Raw genomic sequence first — 25700 nt, forward strand, 5'->3', positions numbered from 1 at the left:
CGAAGCTTGGTCGTGCAATCGTTTTGCTGTTGTTCAGTTCTGTTGGTAGTTGTTTTGGCTTTGTTTAACTTGACCTAATGGTGGTCCTATGCTACCCTGTAATTAATGGTCTATCTGTCCAGTCTGGTCAGAAACTTGTCGGGGACTCAGGTGTAGTCTGAATTATGAAAACTTTTGCGGAGGTTTCTCCTTTGAAGGGACGATGGAGACGGACAAAACAGATGAAATTATTTTGAGCACATTAGAATAGAATCAACGCGAAGATTTTTTTTACCAATGTAGCATTTCTTCGTTGCTGCAACATAATACTACCATCTTATGCACACTGAAACAAAATGATGGACCAGTCAAACAGATGAAATTATTTTGAGCACATTAGAATAGATCAACGTGAAATTATTTCTTATCTATGTTTTTTGTTTCAAAATTGATGAACGTTTTTTTAGTCGGTGAACTATTTTTGAAGTTTGTGAACTTTCTTTGAAAGAACATTTTAAATGCACGATTTTTTTCTTTTTTCGGATTTTTTTCTTTTTTTTAAAGTCAATGGTTGACCAGTCAAAGGTGGACCGGTCAACAGCGATCGAAGTGAACGAGGCCAGATGCACTGCGACCGAGGGGTACATGGTACCTGGGCCGGCCCAGTTCGCGGGGCGCATGGGCGCCTGTAAAACTGAAGCGGGCAAGAAGCCGAGGCCACTAACCAAACAGGCTTGTCTCAAAACAAAAAAAACTAACCAAACAGGCCGTCAAGCCCATACCCCTCTGGACAGTGAGATCTCAGGGTAGCACCGCACGAATCTTGAAGCACGAGCAACCCCCCAAACTAACCGCTGCATTTCCTAGCAAGCTCCATCGCCGGCGCGTTTCTCCGCCGCCGCCGCCGCTGGTCCTCGCCGTGGGGAAGGCGTCAGGTCAATCTCCGTGACGATTTCCTCTCTTGGTAAGACCAACCGAGAGGAGATAGCGGGATCGGAATCGTACCTATCCTATTTTTTCGTGTGTTTTCCAGTGTGAGTCGGCTATGATCCTCTCGTTAATTTCCTCCAGTTGTTCTTGAATCCGAGTAAACGCTATACTGGCGATGTTTTCGGCGGTATCGAAGTTAGTAGCTCAGTTACGGGATTAGGATTTCCTGGGTGCTCTTGGATCGGTGAAATAGCTCATAGGTCTTTTGCTGGTCTGGGATTGGGGCCAAAGGGCAATCTGCTGTTTCCTGTGCGTTTGAATGTGCCGAAACTAAACTGAAATTCAAATCATTTGTTGGAATTGTGTTGTGTTGTACTTAAATCTGCGTAGTTATGGCGATATATGTTTTTTTTAGTATGGGGATTACTGTAGGAGCCAAACACTGGTGAGATGGGCCTCCCAACCATGTTAAATCTTCTTAACTGAAGTTAGTTCCTCGCTTGTTTGATTCCAAATATTGCAGTTGATTAGATACGTGGAAGAAAAATTCCTGAGGGATCACCTGGGTGGATCCCTACGGAAAACAGCATGATTTTGAGGCCTAATATCATTACTAATAATCTTGAAAATACAGGTGGATGAAGAAAAATCTAATTAGAGACTTACATATTATCTCTCGCCATATTACTGTGATAAATTTTGGTTCAGTCATACAGATGATTGTAGTAGTCAATCTGAGATATAATGGATGGAGAAACCTTGTGAAAGAACTCCCCCTTCTTCAGAGAATAGTAGCATCTTTTGTCTTACATTGTTTATACTAATAGGAGAGAGTGAATGCTTATTTTTCTACAACATTGTGGGCACATAAGCATGCCCTGGTCGTTTATTTGTTCATGAACCCCACAGTCCTTTGTGTGCATATCAAGTGACAATGCAGACCCCGGCCAGGTTGCGGACCTAGTTCTATCTCATTCTCTAGAGGGAAATAACCATGACGGGTAAGTGGGCTGGCCCTGTGGAAAATAAAGATCAACTTCCATATTCATTATTCAGATTCTTAATGCATTGCACTCACAGTCTGATCAGTCCACTCCCTAATCATATATCAGGATACCCAATATACATGTCAAACCAAAATTAAATAAGCGCTGATATGAAAAAGACAATAGACAGTATGTGCATATCATCTTTCTCCTGAGAAGGAAAGTACTGACCCATAGCTAACCATCGATGAAGGATACGAGGACCTGACATAGGGATCGAACCCTTCGTTCTGCATCAAGGCCAGAGTCTGGAAGCTCATGTGAGCTGGTATCATTAGCTCCGGGAGTGGCATGTCACCATTAAGATATTGCATAACTTGACGCATGCTGGGCCTTGCGTCCATGGACGGGTGAGAGCATATCAATCCTAATTTCAGCACCAAACATGCCTCTTGATCCACATAGTTGCCATGCAGCCTGCCATCTACTGTATCACTAGGTGATCCTTTTTGCCAATGCTGGAGCACCCAGTCGACCAACATGATCTGGTTCTCTTCTTCGTTTGGCCTAATAGGCCTTTGCCCACATGTGACCTCGAGAAAGAACACGCCGAAAGAAAATACATCGGTGAGAGGGCTTGCCTTCCCTGTGCTTGCTAGCTCTGGGGCTAAGTACCCTATGGTGCCAACCAGGTGAGTCGTCTGTGGGTCGACACCATGATCATACAGTCTTGCCAGTCCAAAGTCACCTAATCGCCCATTCATCTCATCGTCGAGGAGCACGTTGCTTGCTTTGATGTCTCGATGGATGACAACCTTTTCGCACTCCTCATGGAGGTAGCATAAGGCTGATGCGATATCTTTGATTATCCCAAACCTTTGAGCCCAGCTCAAGGTGGGCTTGCCCTCTTCACTGAACAAGTACCTGTCAAGGCTTCCATTTAACATGAATTCATACACTAGAAGGAGTTCACTGTTTCGCCGGCAGTAGCCTGTTAAGGGCACAAGATTGCGGTGTTGGAGGCGGCCAATGCTAACAACTTCTGTTATGAATTCCTTCATCCCTTGATTCGAATCATGCCACACTCTCTTCACGGCTATTTCCGTTGCAGACACCGGAAGCAATCCTTTGTATACCCTTCCAAATCCTCCACTTCCTAACAGGTACTTGTCCTTGAATCCTTGGGTGGCAAGAAATAAATCTTTGTATGAGAAGCGATGTGGCCCAAACTCCACCTCCCAATCTTCTCTCAGCTCTGCATACCTCAGATGCCTTCTTACGAGCAGAAAAACCACGAGGATTAGCGCTCCTGCTGCCGCCGCTGCTATTGGCAGAATTATCTCTAGAAACTTGGACAGGTCTTTGGAGCCACCAAGACGAGGCATCTTGGGCAGCCTGGCGATATCAATTGCTGGGGCCGGACTATCCACGGCAAAGCTCCACCCGAGAACATAATGTCTCGCGTTGGCCTTGCCTGCTGCTGACGAGAATCCAGCATATGCTGATTCTGTGAGGACTGTTGATAGGTCGTGCTTGGTCGATATTAGGACCCTGGCTGGTTTGGCAAGGTTTAGCGGGGCCATGGTCACATTGATCTGTGTGGCCTCTTGGTCGTAGTCCACCCAAACTTGCATAGGATCACCACTAACAAGGGTCAAGTTGTTAAACGTACCATGCTTATCATCATAGAAGCCAGCGGAGTCTGACTGAACAGAGTGAAGACTGTTGATGTCGACGCCGACGTGGTTGTCGTTCATGTCCTGGAACTCACTGTTTTGGATTGTGTCGAGCTCAATCGCAAAGATGTGATTCGTTGCCATGCCGTTGTTCTGGTCGCTAAGGAGGCCCATGTACTGCGTCGGGAGGGCGCCTGAGAAGTTCTTGCTTGGTGAGATGAAGAAGGTGAAGCCATTGCTTGGGTGTGGGGAGATGATGCCAAACACAAAGGAAACGGAGAAGGATTGCAGAGTGCTGCTATTGGAGGAGAACTTGTGGAAGCGTAATGGAGCTGGGTGGATCGCGTGGCCTTTGAGCCTGACAGAGCCATTGGTTAGGTCCAGCACGCCATGTGCCGTGACCATGGCCGCACCGTCGAGAACCAGATTGGTGTCGGTGAAGCCAGAGTAGATGAACTGGTCACCAGTACCAGTAACAACTATTTGTTGGTTAAGGCCAAGGAAGAGGAGCAGTACGAGCCAGGGCAGAGGCTTCATGGTGGAAAGGCGGTGGTTATCGATGAGCAGCGCGCAGCGAAGATGTACTGGGAAGCTCCTAGTTTGCAATGGAGTTATTAGGCAGCCTGTTACAAACGCCCTGCAAGTCATGCCAGTCCTATCTTCCCACAAGCATGTTATCTTAGTCTAGGCATGAGTGCCATTCAACGATAGTGACAACAGAAACGACATTTGTTGATGGGCGCCTACATGACGGGCACGCCCTCTTCAATTGTGCACCCAATTGTCCAATCTCTTGACCCAGAATGAGCGTCAGTCAAATTAGATGGTGATGCACGGAGCAACAATGCCCGGACGTTGCAAAAGCAGCATAATGGCTGATGTATGGAAAATAATTTTAGACGAAATTATGTGGCCCTTGGTATTATGAAGATACTTGTCTACCGGGACCAGAAGATTTATGCCCAGTAGCCATTACCTGAGTTGGAGGGAACTTGACTGTTCAAACTAGAAGTTATTTGGAATGACACACTGAATGTGACCTGCTACTTCAGAAGAAGTCGTTGACAAGTCTTCGGCAGGCATATCCACAAACCTCACCCTAGATGGCGAGTAGATAATACGCTGCCAGTTAGCCACTAATTTGAAGCCAAATTTATCCACCGCTTGGAGGTCTACCGAGCACCTTTTCTTGCATCTCCTCTGCTGATTTTGCTGCGGACAAGCCAGAGATGAAAGGTGTGTCATTCCTTCTACATGCCCTCCTCTTCCTTAGCTTGGGCCTTGCACCCCTATGTAGCAGGGGAGTCGAAGATCAATTTGTCTACTCCGGCTTCACTGGGACAAACCTCATCCTGGACGGCGCCGCCGTGGTCACAGCAGACGGACTCCTCAAGGTGACCAACGGCACGGTTAACCTCTACGGCCATGAATTCCACCCAACCCCCCTGCGTTTCCGCAAGTCGTCCAATGGTAGAGTGCGATCCTTCTCTGCGTCTTTCGTGTTCGGCATCAGCTCTGTCTATCATGAGACAAGTGTTGACGGAATGGCCTTCTTCATCTCCCCGAGGAACCATTTCTCCAATGTGCTTGCAAACCAGTTCCTGGGCCTCCTCAATGACAAGAACAATGGTAACTCCAGCAACCATATATTTGCAGTCGAGATCGACACCTTCCAAAACACTGAGCTGAAGGACATCAACGACAATCAAGTCGGTATCGACATCAACAGTGTCCGCTCCGTGCAATCGCGCCCTGCTGGCTTCTATGATGATATGGGCATCTTCAGCAACTTGAGCCTAAATAGCGGTGAAGCTATGCAGGTATGGGTGGACTATGATGAAGGGGCCACACAGATTAGTGTGACCATTGCTCCACTGAGAGTAGTGGTCAAACCAGCCAAACCATTGGTCTCGGCCACCTATGATCTATCACAAGTACTTGTGGATCCAGCTTATGTTGGTTTCTCGTCTTCGACTGGCCCGATCAGCACACAATACATCGTGCTTGGGTGGAGTCTCAGCATGGATGGCCCCGCTCCGGTCATTGACACCGCCAGATTGCCAAAGCTACCTCAACTTGTTCTGAAGAATACCCAGTCCAGAGTCTTGAAGATCGTCCTTCCAATAGCTACTGCAGCACTGGTGCTTGCTATGGGAACTGCCATCGTTCTGATCATACGGAGGCGACTAAGGTACACCGAGCTGCGCGAGGATTGGGAAGCCGAGTTCGGACCACATCGGTTCTCCTATAAAGATCTGTTCCTTGCAACAGAGGGGTTCAAGAACAAGCACCTGCTTGGTACAGGAGGGTTCGGGAAGGTGTACAAAGGAGTTCTCCCGACATCCAAACTAGATGTTGCCGTAAAGAAGTTGTCCCATGAACTGAGGCAGGGCATGAAGGAGTTCGTCTCCGAAGTTGTAAGCATTGGCCGCCTTCGGCACCGTAACCTCGTGCAGCTACTCGGCTATTGTCGAAGAAACCATGAACTCCTGTTGGTGTATGACTACATGCCAAATAGCAGCCTTGATAGGTATCTGTACTGTGATGAAGAGGGCAAGCGACCCACTTTGGGCTGGGACCAGATGCGATCATCAAAGGTGTTGCATGTGGCTTGCTCTACTTGCACGAGAAGTGGGAGAAAGTTGTCGTCCATCGGGACATCAAGGCGAGCAATGTGCTCCTGGACAGTGAGATGAATGCACGGCTAGGCGACTTCGGTCTCGCAAGATTATATGACCACGGTACGAACCCGCAGACAACACATGTGGTTGGAACGGTGGGGTACCTAGCACCTGAGCTGACACAAACTGGTACAGCGTCCCCTCTTACAGACGTCTTTGCCTTCGGCGCATTCCTTCTCGAAGTTGTTTGCGCGCAAAGGCCCATCAAGCAAGACGCGCAAGGCAACCGGCTCATGCTGGTCAACTGGGTTCTTCAACATTGGCACAATGGGTCGCTCATGGAGACGGCGGACAAGAGGTTACAAGGCGACTGCGGCACAGTCAAAGATGAGGTCTGTCTTGTGTTAAAACTAGGTCTCCTATGCTTGCATCCTTTCCCTGCTTCAAGGCCCAGCATGCGAAAGGTGCTCCAGTACCTTGATAATGACGTGCCACTGCCGGAGTTGGCACCAACACATTTGGGCTTCAGCATGCCGCCTTGGATGCAAGGCAAAGCAGGATCCATGCCATACCCGCAGCTCGAGAGCACGAGCATCGGCACGATCTCGGGCCTCTCGGGAGGACGATGATGTTAGTCAGTGTGACATATGGTCTGGTCTGGTGACTGGTGTATATGCAATGAAGCTCTGCAAGTTATGCATGTAAACTCTGCAGATGCACTGCTTTGTTATATGAATCTCGAACGGCGGCTTTGTTATATGAAACATCCCTTGGCGTATGTGTTTTCTGCAAATTATGCATTGCTAATGCAGTTAGCGAGCATCTTTTGTGTGATTCATGACTTTGTAATAATCTTATGGCATCACATTCTGTTTATATTATTTATATGTACCCGACATTTAAAAGTAGTTGTTGAAATGAATGGTTCACATTGTCCTTTTCTTAAAGAAAATGTCATCTAAGGGACAAGAAAAACATTTGGCAATCCCATTAAAAATGCAAGCATCCGACCCTTTATTTTCATAACATCGTGAAACCACAACCAGTTAATCTTACTAATTGCCCACTTATGCCCCATGAAGCTGGAAATGATTATTTTGCTCTTTCCAGCTCTTAGGTCGTCGCCTTCCAACACCGATGCCAAATTCATCCAGGGCATCCAACAGTCCAAGGGCTCCTCCTTGAGCTCTCTGCTCGCCTTTCTTCGGCTACTGTCGATGGTGTATCACATTGTCCGACAAGGCAACAAGAGTGGACTTTGTCAAGGACTTGTGAGACCACAGAGATATCCAGGTTTAGACCCCTTCTAATGGGCAAAAGGCCTACGTCACGCTTTGCTTCTTGATTGTTTCAAGGATTATAACGGGGATCAGTAAAACATCATTAGCAGTATTTTCAAGATTTACTTGCAAATATCTAATGGCAGTAGCATTACCTTCTATTGTTTTTGCATGGTCATATCCAAATGATGTTTAATCAGGAAATTATCAATTTCTTTTTAACATTGACTAGGAGGCTTACCACAAGAAATTTATAGATTCAAGGGTTAGAACACAATAGAGGATTTGGGATGGGTCCGCCTTGACAGATCCTACGTGGCGGGTGCGTTCGAGCGTGCTGGAGCGTCCTCATATCCACCCCAGATATTGGGAGTGTCACTTAGTCCGGGCGTTTGGGCTGGAAATGTGCCGCCTGATTTGGTGGCTTCTTTTGTCCGGACACTTACCGGGCAGCCCGTCTGGACGTTTGAGGCGGGTAGGGGGTCCGTTTGTAGATGCTCTTATATCTTGGATCAAATTTTGACTATATTTAGCTATCAAAATATAAGTTATATGTCCCAAAAAATATATTGTTAGATTCTTATTCGAAAGAACTTTCTAATAGTATTGCTTTATATATATAAAACACATGTATTATTACTTAAATTTATAGTCAAAACTTTTTTGGAGGGGTAATTTATAGTCAAAACTTGACCCAAATACGAGAAGGACTAATAAATTCATGCTAGTTTTTTCCTTGTGTTGTTATATGGCTTCTTATGCTCATTTTTACTTGCCCTTTTTTTGGGTAAGTCAATTGTTCCTTAGGGTGAATTTTTGACTTGCCCTTCTTTAGGGGAAGTTGATTTTACTATTGGGCTTCAAGGGCTTGAAGCCCGTTACATATTGTTTTTTATGCGTTTTTGCTTTTGCTTTTCTTTTTTACTTTGTAGTCATTTTTTCTACATGGGTATTTTCGGCATGTAGAATGAGTGAAATGTATACACACACAAGTATTATACATCTAAATTCTAAATTCATTATTTCTTAATAAACTTTTTTTTGTTTTTCTTTATTTTCATTTTTGTCATTTATATTCGTTATCGTCTTGTATCTACTAAGTTCCGGGTCAATTTTTATTATGCCTCAGACCAAGCTCAAGCATCTGGTGGGCTATTGTTTTGCAGTTGCAAATTGCGGAGTGCTCCTCTAAAAAAGACCAACTTACCCAAATTAGTGCAAGTTGATTTTGATTATAAGAAAAAAGAGACATAATAAAATTGGCGCAAGTCGATATTTTTTTGCCCAATTGTTTTTCAGGCGACTTGTTCCTAGTCGGTTCAAAAAAGTACTCCCTCCGTCCCAAAATTCTTGTCTTAGATTTGTCTAGATACGGATGTATCTAATAATTAAACGTGATTTGATACATCTGTGTTTAGACAAATCCAAGACAAGAATTTTGTAATGAAATTTCGGAGACGAGACGACGTCCAAACGCCGCGACCGCGCCGAGAGAGAAGGTTAGCACGCTAGACTGAAAAGTGTGGCAATAAGGGTGAATTTCAGTTTGAGCTTGGCCTCATCGGACTCCACGACAACTCTTGATTACTCATGGCTGCTCTGCAAAGCTCCCAAGGCGTCACACTTTAATCGCTTGCGCAGTTCCCCATGCGTGCGTGCGTGCTTAAATACCAATCCGCAAGCGGTCACCAGCATCCCGTAGTACGTAGCCTGGCCCCTTGGACTCCCTCCACCTCAACTATGGCCGACATCGAGATCAAGATCGCCGTGGACAGGTCGAGGAACCGCCTGCTGTTCGCCGAAGCCGGCTCCGACTTCGTCGACGTCCTCCTCTCCTTCCTCACGCTGCCTCTCTCCGCCCTCCAGTCCTGCGCACCATCTCCGGGGTGCCTCTCCAACCTCTGCAACAGCGTCGACCTCCTCAGGAACAGCGGTCTGCTCAAGGTCGAGGCCTGCCATGGCAAGCTTCTCACGCCTGCTCACACCGACGAGTTTCAGTAAGTACTCTCTCCGGTTCTTTTTACTTGCATATTAGATTTGTGTCAAGTCAACTTTGCAAAGTTTGACCAGATTTATATTGAAAAATTATCAACATCTACAATAGCAAATAAATATACTATAAAATTACATTTCATAATGAATCTAGTATTGTGAATATTGATATTTTTTCTATAAGTTTGGTTAAAGTACAGATACCTAGACAGAACTTATATGCAAACTAAAAAGAACCGGAGAGAGTAAATATATGATCTATAAGTCTGATTTTTCATCAAAAAAATGATCCAACTGTGAGTTCAGTTATTCGTCTTGATTTGCTTGACAAAATCTCATTGCCAGGGACTGTAAGTCAGCTAGCAAGTACTGCAACAAAGCTCCTATCGCGGCCTGCAAGTGTTGCTTAGTTATGGCTAGAGTCTTGCATGTCTACGACCACGAGCAAGTGGTCAGAAAAGAGACGTTTGTGCGTGGCACACGATGGTTTGTGATCAGTGATGACATGACAATCAAGCCGGCATCTACCAGAAGCATACAGTTGCTTCCTCGGGCGTTTGGTTCTGATGGGATCGGCCATGGCTTTGAGGAGCTCGAAGTGACCGTCGGCTGGTCTACCGTAAGACGAATAGACGATAGATTTAATTACTATTGCCATCGGAGTAGTATCCCTTCTTTTGTCTAACATATGGACTTGGTTACGATTTAGGTTTTATGCATGTTGAAGGCCTTCCTTTCTTCAGATACCATACTCACTGACGCATTTCTATCAAATGAATCTGATACCAAGGCTGCTCATGGCAGTACTATGAAGGAACAGAGCATCAGTCAGAAAGTTCTACCGTCCAATCAAGATTCTGCAGGTTCTTCACCACAAACCAAGATCAAGGTTTTCTACGACACCTGTGAAAAGGAGGTCGTGTACGCTGAATGTAACAGCGAGTTCGTTGACCTGCTCCTGGGTTTCTTAACCTACCCTATCAGCTGTGTGATCAAGCACACAGGAGCTCGCACTTGCCATCTTGGCAGGTGCTTCAGCAATCTCTATGGCAGCGTTGCAGATCTCGCCAGTGCTGGGTGCTTCACAGGTGGCCTCCCCAGTGTGATGTTACTGGATCCAAGCATTGTGCCGTTTAACATTTTGAGCAACATCATGTCTGGTCGGTGCTGATCGCTTGACTGCCGGTGTCGGAAGGACACGATGCCAGAGCTAGCACCGTATTGCTTCCATCCTGAGATTGTCAAGGAACAGAGGTATGTCATTGGCGATGATCTACTTATTTATCAGGCCACTGCCACGTCCATGATGAAGTATTGGTCTGGGAGGTACAAGGACATGGTAATGGAGATGGACATTACTGTCGGCAAGCAGGAGGTAATCTAGCTTGTGAATTGATTAAATTCCCTTTTGTTGGTTTTTTTGTTTTTTTGCCAATGATTTTCGTTGTTCTTGCAGGCTGTTGCGCTGCTGCGAGCCGCGCTTACTTCGAAGAATGCACTGACCGAAGTGTTCATTGACAAGCTGGAGAAACAGTCCCTTCTACAGAAGATGCAGATATTTGCAGAGATCCCCTGGGGCAAGACCATAACCCTGGAGGTCACAAGATCCGACACCATTGCCACTGTTAAGAGCAAGATCAAGGACAAGGCGTCCATTCCTGCAGGGTATCGTCATGAATTGGTCTACGGTAGCAGATATCTTAAAGACTTGTCTACCGTTGCTGATTACAATCTCGTCAAAGAATGTACCATCACCAGCGAAATTTTCTGGAAGTGATCGATAATCCAGTCGATTTGCTGTTGTTTAGTTCTGGTAGTTGTCATTTTGGCTTTATTTAAGTTCGCCCAGTGAGTCCCGTGCTCTCGTGTAATGGTCTGTTTGTCTGTCCAATCTGCTCAGAAACTTAAATTTGGCGGAGGCTTCTCCTTGGAATGGAAGTACCCGTTTATATTTTAAAAGGTCAATTTAGAGACTTTTTCTTACCAACGTACACATTGAAGAATTTCTTCGTTCCTGCAACAAAATGTAGAATCTCGTGAACACTGAAAAAGAAAAGAGAGAGAGAGAGAGAGTTCCAGTTGCCCTTTTCTGAATTTTGTTTCTCAGTGCTCGTATCCTAAGCGAAACCGAAGGGCCAAAGCATACAAGACAACCCTGCACGGGCAATTTTGAAAGATAACAGAGCGGATGGATCCTTTCGGAAAGAAAAGGAAAAACAGAGTGATCAGCTTTCGATCAAGCGTCAACAACCCAATCCTTCGAGCTCCGAGTAGGATCAGTGTTCGTCACCCAATCCCTCGAGCTCCGAGTAGGATTCGTGTTTTCTTTTCTTCTGAAAAGGAGGCTTAAAAAACAAGAACTGCAATGTTGTAGCCCAAAAACTGCTCCTGCCTCTGTCAATAAATAGAGAAAAACAAAAATGCCTAAAAATGCACTGGACCAAGAAAACACTCCCTGAAAATAATCTAGGAAACCCATACTACACGACAAAAAAATTATCATGAAAAATAAAAGTCGTATCACAGAAAATTTCATGATTTGCCATGATGTTGAAACACACTTCATGAAAAATTGAGCATGAAATTTTTGCCATGATATTATGAAAAAAATTCAAAATATGGACATATAGGATAGAACAGAAAGATCTCTGAGCATTGCCATACCGCTAGATCAAATTTTCTTAACTTTGCCATCTTTTATACACAAATTTACTTGCATTTTTCTTACACACAACCAACAAAAAGTAAAAACAGGGACAAAAGTGCCATGACACGATTAAAAAATCACAAAAATCTGCATGTTTGTGATCATGGTATACTGGATGAATTTTTCGTGGAATATAAAATAAATTTGCTATGGTAAGAAATAGAAAAACAACACACAATAGAAAAATTGCGAGGGTATTAAATGAGAAACATGCAGATTTAAAGTTTTTGCCATGGGCCATGGCAATATTTGATGGAAAATGTTCTATATGTCACGGAAATCTTAGCTAACAAAAGTTTTACACTTATAATTTTTTTTTGCCATGTTATGAAGTATGAATTTGCCATGGTTCAAATAAATAAAAATGACATGGTCATAGAAATAAATTTGCCATGGTCCATAATATAATTTTTCCATGGTCTAAAATACAAACAAAGTAGCCAAGGTCCAACAAAAAGAAATTAATTGCCATTGTTGAAAAAGAAATCTGCCATGGTGCAAACAATAAAGTTGCCATGGTTCATAATTATTTTGCCATGTTATGAAGTATGAATTTGCCATGGTTTAAAAAAATAAAAATGCAATGGTCATAGAAATAAACAAATTTTAACATGCTCCCTCTTACCCCCTCTTTTTACATGTGAGGTAAAAAGGTAAGAGTTAATCAGACCATTAATTAGTTAGATCAATGGCTCGGATCTATTATATACTCTTACATCTCATGTGAAAAGAGAGGGTAAGAGGGAGCATGTTAAAACTGATCTAGAAATAAAATGTTCATGGTCCATAATATAATTTTGCCATGGTCTAAACACCAAAAAAATGTAGAAAAAACCATGGTCCAAACAAAAAAAAGTAGCCATGGTCGAAAAAGAAATCCGGCATGGTGCAAACAATAAAGTTGCCATGCTTAATTATTTTTTTGCCATGGTTCAAACAAAAAAATGCCATGCTCATAGAAATAAATTTGCCATAGTTAGAAAAGTAAATTTGCCATGGGAAAAATGTTAAAAATGCCATGGCCTTTTAATTGGCGTATGGGAAAAAATGTTTCAACTTGCCATGACAACACATATTAAAGTCACCACGGCAAGTGTTTAAATGGCGTTGTGAAAAACTCCAAACTTATCGTGGCAACACATCTTAAATCGCCATGGGCAAAAATATATTTTAGTTTCATGTTAAAACACACCATAAAAACATCTAAACTTGCCATGGATACACATTTTAAAGTTACCATGGCAAGTATTAGATGGCGTGTCAAAAAACTCCAAACTTGTCGTGCAAACACATCTTACTTTGCCTTGGTACAAAAACCATCTTAAATTGCACGGCAAGAGTATATTTGAGTTTCCATGACGAAACAGGCCATAAGTTGTTGTATCAAAACACATGTTAAGTTTTGCAACGGAAACATAACTAAAGTTATCATGGCAAAAAAAATATAAAAAATCTAAGTTTACATGTCAAAACATTAACTAAACTAATGCCGACAACAAGGATATAGGCTGAACCCAAATTCATGTACACAAAAAATGCCATGATTTTGCAAAAGAGAAACTACACAAATTTGCCATGGTCATAAAATTACAGCAAATGTAAAAAAAATCTTGTATATGAGGCAAAAATAAAAGGAAAATAGTTTGGCACGTGTCTGGCTCTCTACTGGAAGGTGGATTGCGGCGGCGAGGTGCTGGACTTTCACACGCACAGTGATCGCCTGATCGGTCGACGTCGCTATGGTCCACGGCTGACGGTGGTGATCCAGATCCGGTCGGGGCAGGTGAGGATGATTGCTGACTATACTGCACTGACCTCCTACGGCTCCGTCATAGCGGTGGTAACCGAAAGATTTTTGGAGTGTTCATCTCGACATAAGTGTTCATCTGGAGTGACAACACTATGCAATGTTTTAGCCATACTGTGTGTCTGTCTAACTATCTTGAACTAGTAAGCTTGCACGTGCAACGCACGTCTCACTTGTCATCAAATAATTATCAAAATACGGGTTGATATTTACATAGTTTTTCCTTCATACATGATATATCTCCAATAATAATGTTTTTCATGTTGCACCCATATAAAATCTTTCCCCAAGAAATGACTTTCATGTTGTTGTGGACGTAAAAAAACAAATTTGTCGCTATATACACCATACTGTTCATGCTATTGTCAGAGAATATTTGCTAAAATTTTGTCACAGAATATTTTTGTACGACAGAAACGACAAATCAAGTTTGTTGGGAAAATGTTTTGGAACATTTTAAATTTTTCTGATTTTTTAAAATAAAATACAAAACCAGGTGTAATTACCACCATATTCCAAAGGGTATTTTCCATGTATGGTAATATTTGATATGCCACAATGCTTCTTATTTCTCAATTATTATCATAAACAAATCGATAAAAAGGACATCTAACTAAAATGGCACTTATAATAGACTCAAGGGATCATCACTATCTTTTAGCAGTTCATGACCCTGATAATCCAACAATTGATCTGAATACGGCAATTTACTATAGGGTAGGCGTACAAACATGCTAATCTTCACTGGCAAGAAAACAATATTTTTCATATAGTCAAAACCTCCCGAACAGCAAGATATTAATCGGATGTCATCATCTTACTGAACCCATCACACAAAGCATTGAAAAATGATGAATGATTTAGAAGCTGATCTGTTGATCAATATACTTTGGCAATGGTTGTGCTGAATATTAATTCCAAACAAAAATCTCAAAAAGGCCCAATAAATCAGGTCATCCACAAAACTCCATGTATCCATCACATATTTTCAATGTGATCATGAACTTACCTAAAAAAACAATCAAGAGGAAGACTCATCCAATAATCCATGAAAACATTGCAACGAAAGCCTACTGGTAAGGCGTTTCTAGTATTCTTCTTGAGCAACTTCTCGTTTCCCCCTCCCTTCTCCCCTTCTTATCTTCCTGTGCCTCCCACTTCTCCTCTTTCCTCAAACGCTCTTCTTCAGTTTCCTGAAAAATCAAGAACTAGAACTCCTATTTCAACACACTTCAGAAAGTGGCAAAGCTTAGCATACCCACTGCCTAGTATCAAAGTTAAACTGCTTTAGTTATAAAGGTTGTAGACTTTGCTCCATACGGAGTAAGGATTATTAATCAAATATTCAGTACTAAATGTAATTCTGCTACCACAAATTATATATGTTCTATTTGTAAAATTTGTCGTACTCCTCATATCATAGGTGCAATGTGACAGGCAAGGTTATGAGATCATTGGCAACATAGCTTTGTATTCAATCTAAGGCTTCACGACCGGAGGGTAGTTGTATGCTAGGATAATCAACTTCTGTGAACAAACATACAAAATAGACTATTTGAACACATGCTGATGTAGAAGATAGCCACCACTATAAATTTTTAACATAGCTAAGTATTCAATATGAGGCTTCCATCTCATGTTTTAACTACAACAATCTTAAAAGCTAACTAAGAAAAACATAAACTCCCAATTTGCAAACTATCCCGCAAAATTTCCGTGTACAACAATCTGACATCATAAGTAGGCCTCCAATCAGACATCATAGGCTGCCTTGCAAACATTTTCAACTGCACGGGCATCATAGGTAGGCCTCCTTGTCGACTACAACATAGATATACCTTAGTTACCGCCATGAACACCGGAAAAGTCAAGACTATCATCTAGAACAACAGAAGATATTTATAAACAGTAATGACATGAACATAGATCGTCCAAAGTTTCATCCCGCACGAGCACCTCCGCCCACACGAGCACCTCCGACCACACGAGCTACAGGCCAACCGACACCTATGAAATTGTTAAGAGGAGCTTAATTTGCGAAGTGTTCGTCAAACACCCAAGAAGCAAAACACTAAGGCCCAAGAAAACAACATGAAAATAGATTGAAGCACATGTACAATTGAGGCTGCAACCCAATTTGCCCGAGATGAACGGGACCTTTGACGCAGAATAGACCAATCAAAGGACCTAGAAAAAAATGCAAGAAAAAAAGGACCTTTGTCATGATGTTTATGTTCAGCAGAAGTTGTTTTTTATTGTGAAAATCAGAGGACCTTGAAAATGCATCTGAACATCGTTGATATGATAAAACAGTATGCAGTGTTTGTTTTTAGGACCCTCAAGATGCAAGTGGATTAAGGTAAAACCACGGGGAAGTTAAGAAATCAGTACAAGCATATAATAACAGAATATAAAGATCGGAACATGATTTACCTGAAAGGAGATGGGTGTCGTCGTCAGTTGAGCTCCTCGGGCGTGTCGTGGGAGGTGAGGAGGGCCGTCTGCGGCGTGCGCGGAGAGGCGTGGAGGGCCGGCACGGAGGCGCGCGAGGCTGCGACCGGGCGCGGCAGGGCTCTGGCGGAGGAGCAGAGGCGGCGGCCCGGCGCGGAGGCGCGCTGGCGAAGGAGCAAGGGCCACCGGGAAGGACCACCGCTTGGCATGGGGACAGTAGAGACGATGGGGACGACTACCACGCCCCAGTCACCTGCACCCGTGATGGGCTGTCGTGATGGAAGACGACCTTGCTGGATCCCGTGGAGCAGCGGCACCTCCGCCTATGGCGGCGTCAACGGCGAGCGAGGAGGGCGGACAGATCCCGCATTGGCGTCGATGCACCGGCTCCTTGTCTTGGAGTCAGCAGAATGTGCGCGGCCACCGGCGACGAAGGGCGCGGCCGCGGTAGGCGGCAAAAGGCCGGCGGGGAGGCTCCCGGGGCGACGGCCGCGGCGACCGGTGGCGGCTGCGGGAGGCGGCTCCGGGCGCGGACCGGCGGCGGCTATGGGAGGCGGCTCCGGGCGCGGCGGGGTGGCTCCTGCGACTAACGGCGGCGCAAGGCTGCGAGAACGACGGGGAGGCGAATGGCACGGGAGGAGGAGGATGGGGCGAGCGAGATCGGGGGGGGGGGGGGGGACGTGCGGGGAGGAGGAGGTGAGAGGGGTACTGCAGGGAGGAGGGGAGAGGCTGTGCGGTCGTGTGCGGGTTTTTTTTTGAACGGCGGGTCAGATTAGCGATCGATGGATTTAGCTTAACGCGTGATTGCAGCGTTAAACACAGAAGAATTATTGACCATTAGATATTGATGATGGATGGGTGTGATTGTTTGGATATGCCTTTCTCTTCCTTTTATAGTGGTAGTAGATGTAGGTGCCACTGTGGCCGGCTATTCTGTCGTGTCCACCAATTAATGAAATGCTTTGTTTTCGCATCAAAAAACAAATAAAAAGGTAGAGATAGAGATTCTAGTCTAGTACCAAAGCCACAATATCAGCCTACACCCATACGTATTTGGTTTGGTACATCATTGGTAGTGCAGTATAGTATATACTATATTCTAAGAAAGCGTACATTTTTCCTCCTGATTGACTATGTTTACTAGCTGAATGTCTGTGCGTGGCCAGTCTAGGCTGCTATTTTTGAAGTGATGATGTTTGTGTGGTAACTACAAGCAATAAAGGTAATGCAAACGTGATAAAAATATTGTTAATTATTCCCGTGAAAATGAAAGACAAAATTAGAAATAGTAACGTCCTTATCCTGGATGTTCATTATGTATTTTTTTTCCGAAATGGAGGTAAAGATTGCCTCATCTATTAATTAAGCAGAAGAGAATTGCCTAGTTAATTACAGAAAACCGGACAAAAACCGGAACAACAAAGACCAAGCCCACTCCATAGACTGAAACACACAGGGCAAAGCCCACCCTAATCGACGACAAGTCGACCTACGGCCAGACAACGCAGCTCCGACTCTGACGGAGAACTCAGAAGAACTAAACCAGGCACGGCTGGCGCCACGAAAGATCGCCGAACGGGCCACCTGCAGCCAGTCATCGTACACCACAGGCCCCCCCCCCCCCCCCGCCGCAGCTTCGACTCCACAGCAACAAGCAAACCAAGGCAAAACCGTGGACACGCCGAAGAAGAGTCGACTATCGCAACCATTGTCGCATCGCCGACATCGCTCCCACCATCATCGTTGCCACAGAAGTCTGGTCACCCAGAGATTCTCTCGGGACCGCCGCCCCGACATCCACCGCTCCGTCGCGCCCAGCACAATCAACCGGCACCGCCTTCCGGGGCCGCCGCCCCGACATACCACCACTCCCCTCGAACAGCAACGCCGCACAACCCAGCTGCCCGCAGCCCACGCTGCTCAGGGCAACCGCTCGCAGACCACGAACGTCGCACCACTTCTGGGGCCGCCGCCCCGACATAAAGTCAGACCGCCCCCTCTAGGGCGCATCGACCGAGCCGACACCCCTACCGCCCAAGCGGGACAAGGATGCCACCCAACCAATGTCGAGATAGAGCCCCACCTCATAGAGCCGCCACTCACATTGTTCCCGAGATCACCATCTCGACGCACCATCAGAAATCACCCGGAGCCGCCGCCCCGACATCCACTGTCCTCGACGACGAAGAGATCCGTGCAAACTGCAACATGCTGACTCTCCAAGGCGATGCCTCAAAGAAGGAAACGACGTAGCCGTCGTCATCGCCTGCTTCGACCATCCGAAGCTAGGGATTTCTCCCGGAGAGTCGTGTAATGGAGCTCCACGGCAACACCTTTAAGAAGGGGAACGACATCATGACCATGGCGCCACTGTTGCCGGCACCGACCCAAGGTCAGTGCTGGACTTTCGCCCGGAGCTCCTCCACACCTCCGAATCCGAGCAAATCCGGAGCACTGCACAACACACAATCCCCATGGTCGACGTCCACCGGCTCCACCTGAATCCGAGCAGATCCAAAGTTGTTGCTCCTGCATCTCACAGCGAAGCCGCTCCACCATTCCGCCTGAGCAGCAGCCCCTCACCGCGCCATCACGCAACCTCCCGGCGACAGATCCACGCCGCCAAACCCCTTGTGCAGCACCTTCCCGTGCAGCAGCACCTCGTCCCAGCTCCTCTCGAGCCCCTCACGCCGCGGAGCAGAGTACCCAAGAACCCGAGGCCGTGGAGCAGAACACCCAAGCAGCAGAGCAGCGCTCGACCACAAATGGCCGCCCGAGCCGCCACACACGCATGACCCGACCTCGCCGCGGTGCCCACGCAGCCCCATGCCCCCTCTCCGTGGCTCGCTCAGATCCGCGCCCTCCGCTCCGTGCGCCCACGCCAACGCCTGCGGCAAGCCGTCGCACGTAGAACCGCGCCAGCCGGCCCCGAAGCGCGCCCGACCCGCCCCTGCGCTACCTCGCCGCGCCGCCTCGAGCTAGCATCGCCGCCGGCCGAGCTCCCGTCGAAGAGGACGACCCGCGCCGTGCCGCTCCGACCGGAAGGAGGAAAGCCCCCCCCCTTCCCCCGCCGCCGAGCCGCACGGGCTTTGCCCGGCGACGCCGTCCGGCGGCGGCGAGGGGAGGCGGGGGAGGTGGGTGCTGCGCTGCTGGAGGCTAGGGTTCGCTCCCGGCCGCCCGCGGGAGCGACCATGAAGCGCTCTCTCCACATAAGTCAATTTTTCGGTTACATAACTATGTATTGCAGCCATGTGTTTCCCGAACCATTTACCTCAGGTTGCGGATCTTCATCAAGTTAGGTACTTTTTATATTCCCCACATTCGACACTCATTGTAATGTGGCCATAATGAACCACAACTTCAGTTGTTGGCACATATATACATTATCTTCACAGTAATTAGATAATAATTCTAAGAAAATAAACTATTGAAATATACCAGCTTTCAAAGGTATTGTGTGAGCAGCTTCAAGCAACATTTAGATGTTATTTATTGCTAATATGAAAATACCAAAGACTTCATCGTTTATAGAATCAACTTTCCCTCTCCTGTACACAACTATTTTCGTCTCCATCATATGCCGCTTATTTCCCACTCATCGTCCTATTCCACCCACACTTTTTGCTCCATATATTTTTCTGGCTCCTATTCCACATGCACAACCCCATGGTATTGCAGTTTTCCCCACGGATACATTGAGCACTCTGTCGATTCTTGTGAAGACTGCATCCAAACTCGCCAATAGATTATGAGTAACTCTTGATGTTGGGATCACCAGGGAGTTTTTCCCTTCATGTCGGCTGGAATGGAAGAAGATGATTTCAGATTGAAGAGTTCTTGAGATCTCATCTAACAAAAACACAAGAAATCATTCTCGTCAACCAAAGTAAAAAATGAATTATATAAGAAATATAATCGAGCAAGGGATAAAATTAATAAAGATTGTTCTAATTATACTGCATTCTTTATGGCAAGTATTTGATCTATCACTGATTGATTGGAGCAGAAGAGCGTCCCTCACTACCATATGAAATACAAACCAACTTACTAAGACATCTTATCCATGACTGATTGATTGCCATGATCTAAAATCACAAATACTGGACACACTATTTCAAAAAAACAAACAAACAAAGGAAGTTCTAGTTCTTACAGCGGAACGTGCACTAATAGCCTCCAAAAAAAAAAAAATCCATCCTAGGCTTTAAGAATTTTTTACTTAACCTATTGGTCCGATATCCTACGACTTCCCTCCTACGCCTTATTAAGGGACTATAATACTTGGTACTAACTACAAACCAATGGGTAAAAGGAAAATCTACAAAGGTCTGATATAAATGTAAGTGTTGTACACTGACCTTTAGAATGGGTACTTGAACACACACACACACACACACACATATATATATATATATATATATATATATATATATATATATATATATATATATATATATATTTCAATTTTATTTGGAAGTAATAATTATTGTTTAAACATCTGAACTTAATCAAATCCCGAAAAACAACAGATGATCTCCTCAGCACCATGCCTTCATTGTAAAGGAGGTCAACATCTCCCTTTGTCACCAATGTAAAAAAAAATCAGATCCCGTGGAGGGAAAATGGGTGGACTGAAAAAATTGGTACTTAATTGGTAATACATGTTTGGGAACAAATGCTGGTAACGATCTCATGGACACAAGGAAAAAGGAAAAACTAAATAAAAGAGTACCGAAGTGTGCCTTCAGCTGCATCGTCTCTTACCACTCCAAGCTGCAAAATTATGAAGCTTTAGATGAACAATTGTTCTATTATTACTGTTCGTGTGAGAACAATCTACCAAGAATTAGAGCACATCATGGTATAAGAATTTTGAATACATTTCAAGTAAATCACAAAGAAAATATGCAAGTTTTGTTCCTCTATAGACTGAAGTCAAATACATAACCAAGATTATTGGCTTGCCCCTGACTTGTGAAGAGAAGAAAATTTTCCTTGGCCTATACCCTATATAGGATTATAATAGCAAAACCTCATGTAAATAACATGCGCACTTGCTAAATATTGCATCAAATCATAGGATACAAATCATATAAAGATAAATCAACTCTATTCTAACTGTATGATTGCACAAACTGATAAATGTCCATGCCCCCGTGAAGAACTTTCGATTACAAATTTTGAAATTTAACCCTTGTAGGGTTAGTACAAAATCAGACAATCATAGAATATGCTTCTTAATCATAAGTTAGACCACCCGTACCTATAAATTAAAACATCTAGTACTGTATTTTCCTGTCAATTAGGATCAGGCAACTCTAGGTTTAGATTTTTTTTCTAACACAGGTAGTAGTCCCATATTGATTCGGTTTACCTACCAGAGATGACCCCTAAAAATGTGTGAAGAAATTGAAGACAATGGTGGTCTGTGAAGATATTCACATTGAAGACTATGACATGAGAAGACATCACATGAAGACTATGGAGTGCGAAGACATAGTTGTTTCATAGTTTCCTTTTCTTCTTTATTGAGTCATAGGAACCACCATACTGTTAAGTGGGGTCCAAGTGAACAAAGTCAGAGTGACTGATGTGATGCTCAACCAAATCCTATGTCTCCGAGCAAAGACAATGAGAGCAAATCTTATCCAGAGCTGGATGAGTCAGCTTTACTTGTAGTCCAAGTCAAGCTACCGCATGTGTTTGAAATCTGACCGTTGGACACATGTCAGTTCCTTAGTGACCCAGGGTAATTTTAGACAAATCAGGCCGGGTTGCCTCCTGGCTATAAATAGCCCACCCCCTACACCATAAATTGGTGGCTGCTCAGAGTTAGTGCACGACTTTTCTCATTTGAGAGCAACCCACCTCCGAAGCATTTGAGAGAGAAATCCTTGCAAGGACAAAGCCCAAAACACCCAGAGCCAAAGAGTGTTAGGCATCACTGAAGTCTTTCTGTCCGCGTGATCTGAAGGCTTGTTACACTTGAGGTTTGTGAATCCTCCAACCGGTTAGGCGTCGCGTTCTGAGCATCCAAGAGTCATTGTGGATTGCTGGTGAACAAAGTCTGTGAAGGTTTGGAAGTCTACCTTGAAGACTTACCAATGTGATTGGGCGAGGACTAAGTGTCCTTAGCTCAAGGGGAATAAGATGAAGACATGGCCTTCTGAGTTGAATCTCGGCCTCCCTAACTGTCGAATTTCGTGTTCTGGCAGACCCTTTAGGTTCGAACTCTGGGGTGCGCGCGGAGATCTCACCTCCTACCTACTTGCGTCTCGTCGCCTCGCAAAGGATCTAAACTACACGAAGAACAACACAAGGAACACAAGGTTTATACTAGTTCGGGCCACCATTGTGGTCTAATACCCTACTCTAGTTTGTGGTGTGGTGGATTGCCTCAGGGGCTGATGATGAACAATACAATGGAGGAACTGCCTCGCGAGGGGAGGAGCTCTTGTGTTGGTGGTTCTGGCTAAGGCTCGATCGATCTCTTCCAGATTAGGATCCGATGCCACTATGCTACGGTGGCTAGCCCTATTTATAGAGCGAGGCCGTGGTCCTCTTCCCAAATATCGAGTGGGAAGGGCGCCAACAATTGGCCATTTTAAAGGGGAACATCTAGTACACTTATCCTGACTAAAGTTGGTCCTCGCCTGCCAAAGACTCTGACGATGACGCCGGCTTGGGCTCCACAATGACCTCCATCCCGCCGTTCTGCTGGTCTTGGTCTTGTTGCACCGAAATGGTTGCCTTTGCTTGATACCCTTGCATGCGCTTGCCCCCTTTGCACCAAAGAGGAAACAAGGACTCTGCGCAGGCCGGCGCCCGCCTGGCGCCCGCCTGGCTTCGGTCGTCATGGCTTGCGTCACAGGCACCTCGTGAGGTACCCCGCCTTGATCTCTCCGCCTCCTCGCGAGCCAGCCTGACGAGGCTGTGCCTGAGGAAGCTTCCTGTCGTCCGCCCCGCGAGGCTTGGCCCCTCGCGAGGGTCTTGAGCTTGTGTCGATGAAGATGGGCCGTAGTGGGCCACCCTTTGAGCCACGCCGCAGGCAGGCAAGTCTGGGTACCCCCGTTCCCAGAACACCGACACTAACCAGAAGTATAATTGTCACAGCAACTGGAACTGGTCCAACAAATCCTTGTCCTCTCCAAGCAACTGGTTCTATCCTTTACCTCTCTTTACTTACAGTTTGTCTTCGTAAAGTCATTGCCTCCCTGCATGATCTGATTGTCTTCACTGTGTGAACACTATTGTTTTTTTGCTTCATACTATCTTCCATCCCGATCCTTACTACCTAGCTGCTGATAGTCTTCGTGCTTTCACTTCATTGCTTACTTGACTATGGCTTGCCTAGTGTAGTCTACCTTCCGCTGCATATCAATAGGTTCATTGCTAATGTTTGTCTTCAAAGCCCCGTGTTTTCAAGACTTCCATAAAAATCGCCTATTCACCCCCCACTAGTCGATAACTAGCACTTTCAATTGGTATCAGAGCAAGGTGCTCCCTTGTTCTGTGTGATCCGGTTTAACCACCTGGAGTTTTAGCTATGTCGACTGCAGGGATAATCAAAGTCTCCGCTGCGTGGCCTATCTTCGATGGCACGTTTATTACCCCTACTGGAAGAATAAGATGCATATGCATCTTGAAGCCATTGACGTCGACCTCTGATATGTCGTCAAGAACGGCGTTCCCAAGGTTGGTGAAGGTGTCACTGCTACTGATGTCAAGAGGTTCATTCAACTGGACTCGACTGCCAAGAACATCATCTGTGGTCATCTAACCAAAGGACAGTATGGTCGTGTGAGTGCTCTGGAAATTGCGAAGCTAGTCTGGGACTGTCTCTCCAAGGTCAACTAAGGCGTCTCAACCCAGAGAGATTCAAGGATTAGTGTTCTTCGCAATCTCTTCAACCACTTCAAGAGAAATGACAATGAGAATGTGTATGATCACTGTTTGGTTACGAGGTAACCCGTTGAACCAAGAGTGGTTCCGTTTGTGATCCATGAATGATCAACGTTTGGTTACGAGGTAACCCGTTGAACCAAGAGTGGTTCCGTTTGTGATCCGTGAATGATCACCGTTTGGTTACGAGGTAACCCGTTGAACCAAGTATGGTTCCGTTTGTGATCCGTGAGTGATCACCGTGGTATCAAGGATATCGAGTTGTTGGATATTCGTGATGTTGTGCGAGAATCGTGGGTAAAGATCAAGCTCCTTGTGGTCATTTAATGATTATTTCGGTATTGTTTATACCAAGCTTGATTTAATCCTAAGATGATCGTGTGATGTCCGAGGTTGGTAAGTGATGCATGTGTTGGTTCCGAGGTAACCCGAGCAGAATAAGTGGTGCATATAGTGTCATCATGTTGCATGCTAGTATCGTCAGATTCATATGTTCATGCCATGCTCATATTGTGCTAGTTGTATCATGTTCATGTTGTTCATGCCATGTTATTCTGATGATATCATGTTAATTTCCGCTTAACCTATAATTGCCATGTTGTTGTTTGTCTTGAATGCTTCTGGTTATTGTGAGCTTGAAAGTACATTCAATGTACTGACCTGGCGTGTCATGCCAGTTTGCAAGTCATGCCGGATTTGATTGCCTATTTGCCATGGATGCCGTGTTTGCAAGCTAGGATAAGCGTTCCAGTCAGAGTCCCTTCAGAGTGGAGTTCACTACCGTCGTTGTTGTTCCGTTGCTAGAGTTATTCCGCTGCTTCGAGTTGTCTGCTACTTGCATAGAGTAATAGTGGCAGGCGTAGTGTCGCCGTGCCGATGTAACCCTTGTACCCAAATAGATTGTAATAAAGAGCCGGTTTGTTCTATGCTAAGCAGTGCCATATTCCAGAAGACTTCATCTCGATCCCTGGGCTGGAATACGGGGCGTTCCGGTTTTCTCTGAGCCGGGGTGCCACAAAACTATAAATTGTTTAAGAATTAGAATTGTGAAGTGTTTGCCAGGTATATCGGTACTAACTGCAGGAATGGACCACATTTTAAGAAGATCTGGGTACCCGAGAGTTGTCTTGAGAATCTTTCCGTGAATGTCATCATGACACCACCTGGGAAGAAGACAAATCCCAGACCAAAGGCTTCATATGGTCCAAAGGCTTCATACACACAGAGGACTCACCAGAGTCACCCTAACACTAATGTTTTGCAGGGAAACCATACTCAGACTTATGAATATGAGCGTGTTTCGTCAATCCGCTATGTTCATAAGACCAAGAACTTTTTTGCTTATTATTATGAGTATTATTCACCTCCT

The 25700-nt window shown here is 45.1% G+C and overlaps 1 protein-coding gene, 1 long non-coding RNA gene and 2 pseudogenes across 2 annotated transcripts; 2 read left to right on the forward strand and 2 right to left on the reverse strand.

The window, feature by feature from the left end:
* The first annotated feature begins 772 nt into the window (after positions 1-772).
* Positions 773-11401, forward strand: LOC123113734 (uncharacterized; annotated as a pseudogene).
* Positions 2033-4108, reverse strand: LOC123113733 (L-type lectin-domain containing receptor kinase SIT2). The gene has a single exon (XM_044535042.1). It carries the CDS (start codon positions 4106-4108, stop codon positions 2096-2098), a length of 2013 nt encoding a protein of 670 aa, XP_044390977.1. The 3' UTR covers positions 2033-2095.
* On the forward strand, positions 4200-7295 carry LOC123113732 (L-type lectin-domain containing receptor kinase SIT2-like; annotated as a pseudogene).
* Positions 11402-14819: 3418 nt separating the features above from the next.
* On the reverse strand, positions 14820-17089 carry LOC123117234 (uncharacterized). Its single transcript, XR_006457314.1, has 2 exons — positions 16412-17089; positions 14820-15186 (listed from the first exon to the last, which is right to left on the reverse strand). It is a non-coding gene; the product is annotated as an uncharacterized lncRNA (long non-coding RNA).
* Positions 17090-25700: the final 8611 nt, after the last annotated feature.

Source organism: Triticum aestivum, chromosome 5B (assembly GCF_018294505.1).
Source record: "Triticum aestivum cultivar Chinese Spring chromosome 5B, IWGSC CS RefSeq v2.1, whole genome shotgun sequence".
Taxonomy (NCBI): domain Eukaryota; kingdom Viridiplantae; phylum Streptophyta; class Magnoliopsida; order Poales; family Poaceae; genus Triticum; species Triticum aestivum.

Excerpts from the sequence above, each read along its gene's own strand:
- LOC123113733 (XM_044535042.1), bottom strand. The coding sequence starts at position 4,108 with ATGAAGCCTCTGCCCTGGCTCGTACTGCTCCTCTTCCTTGGCCTTAAC.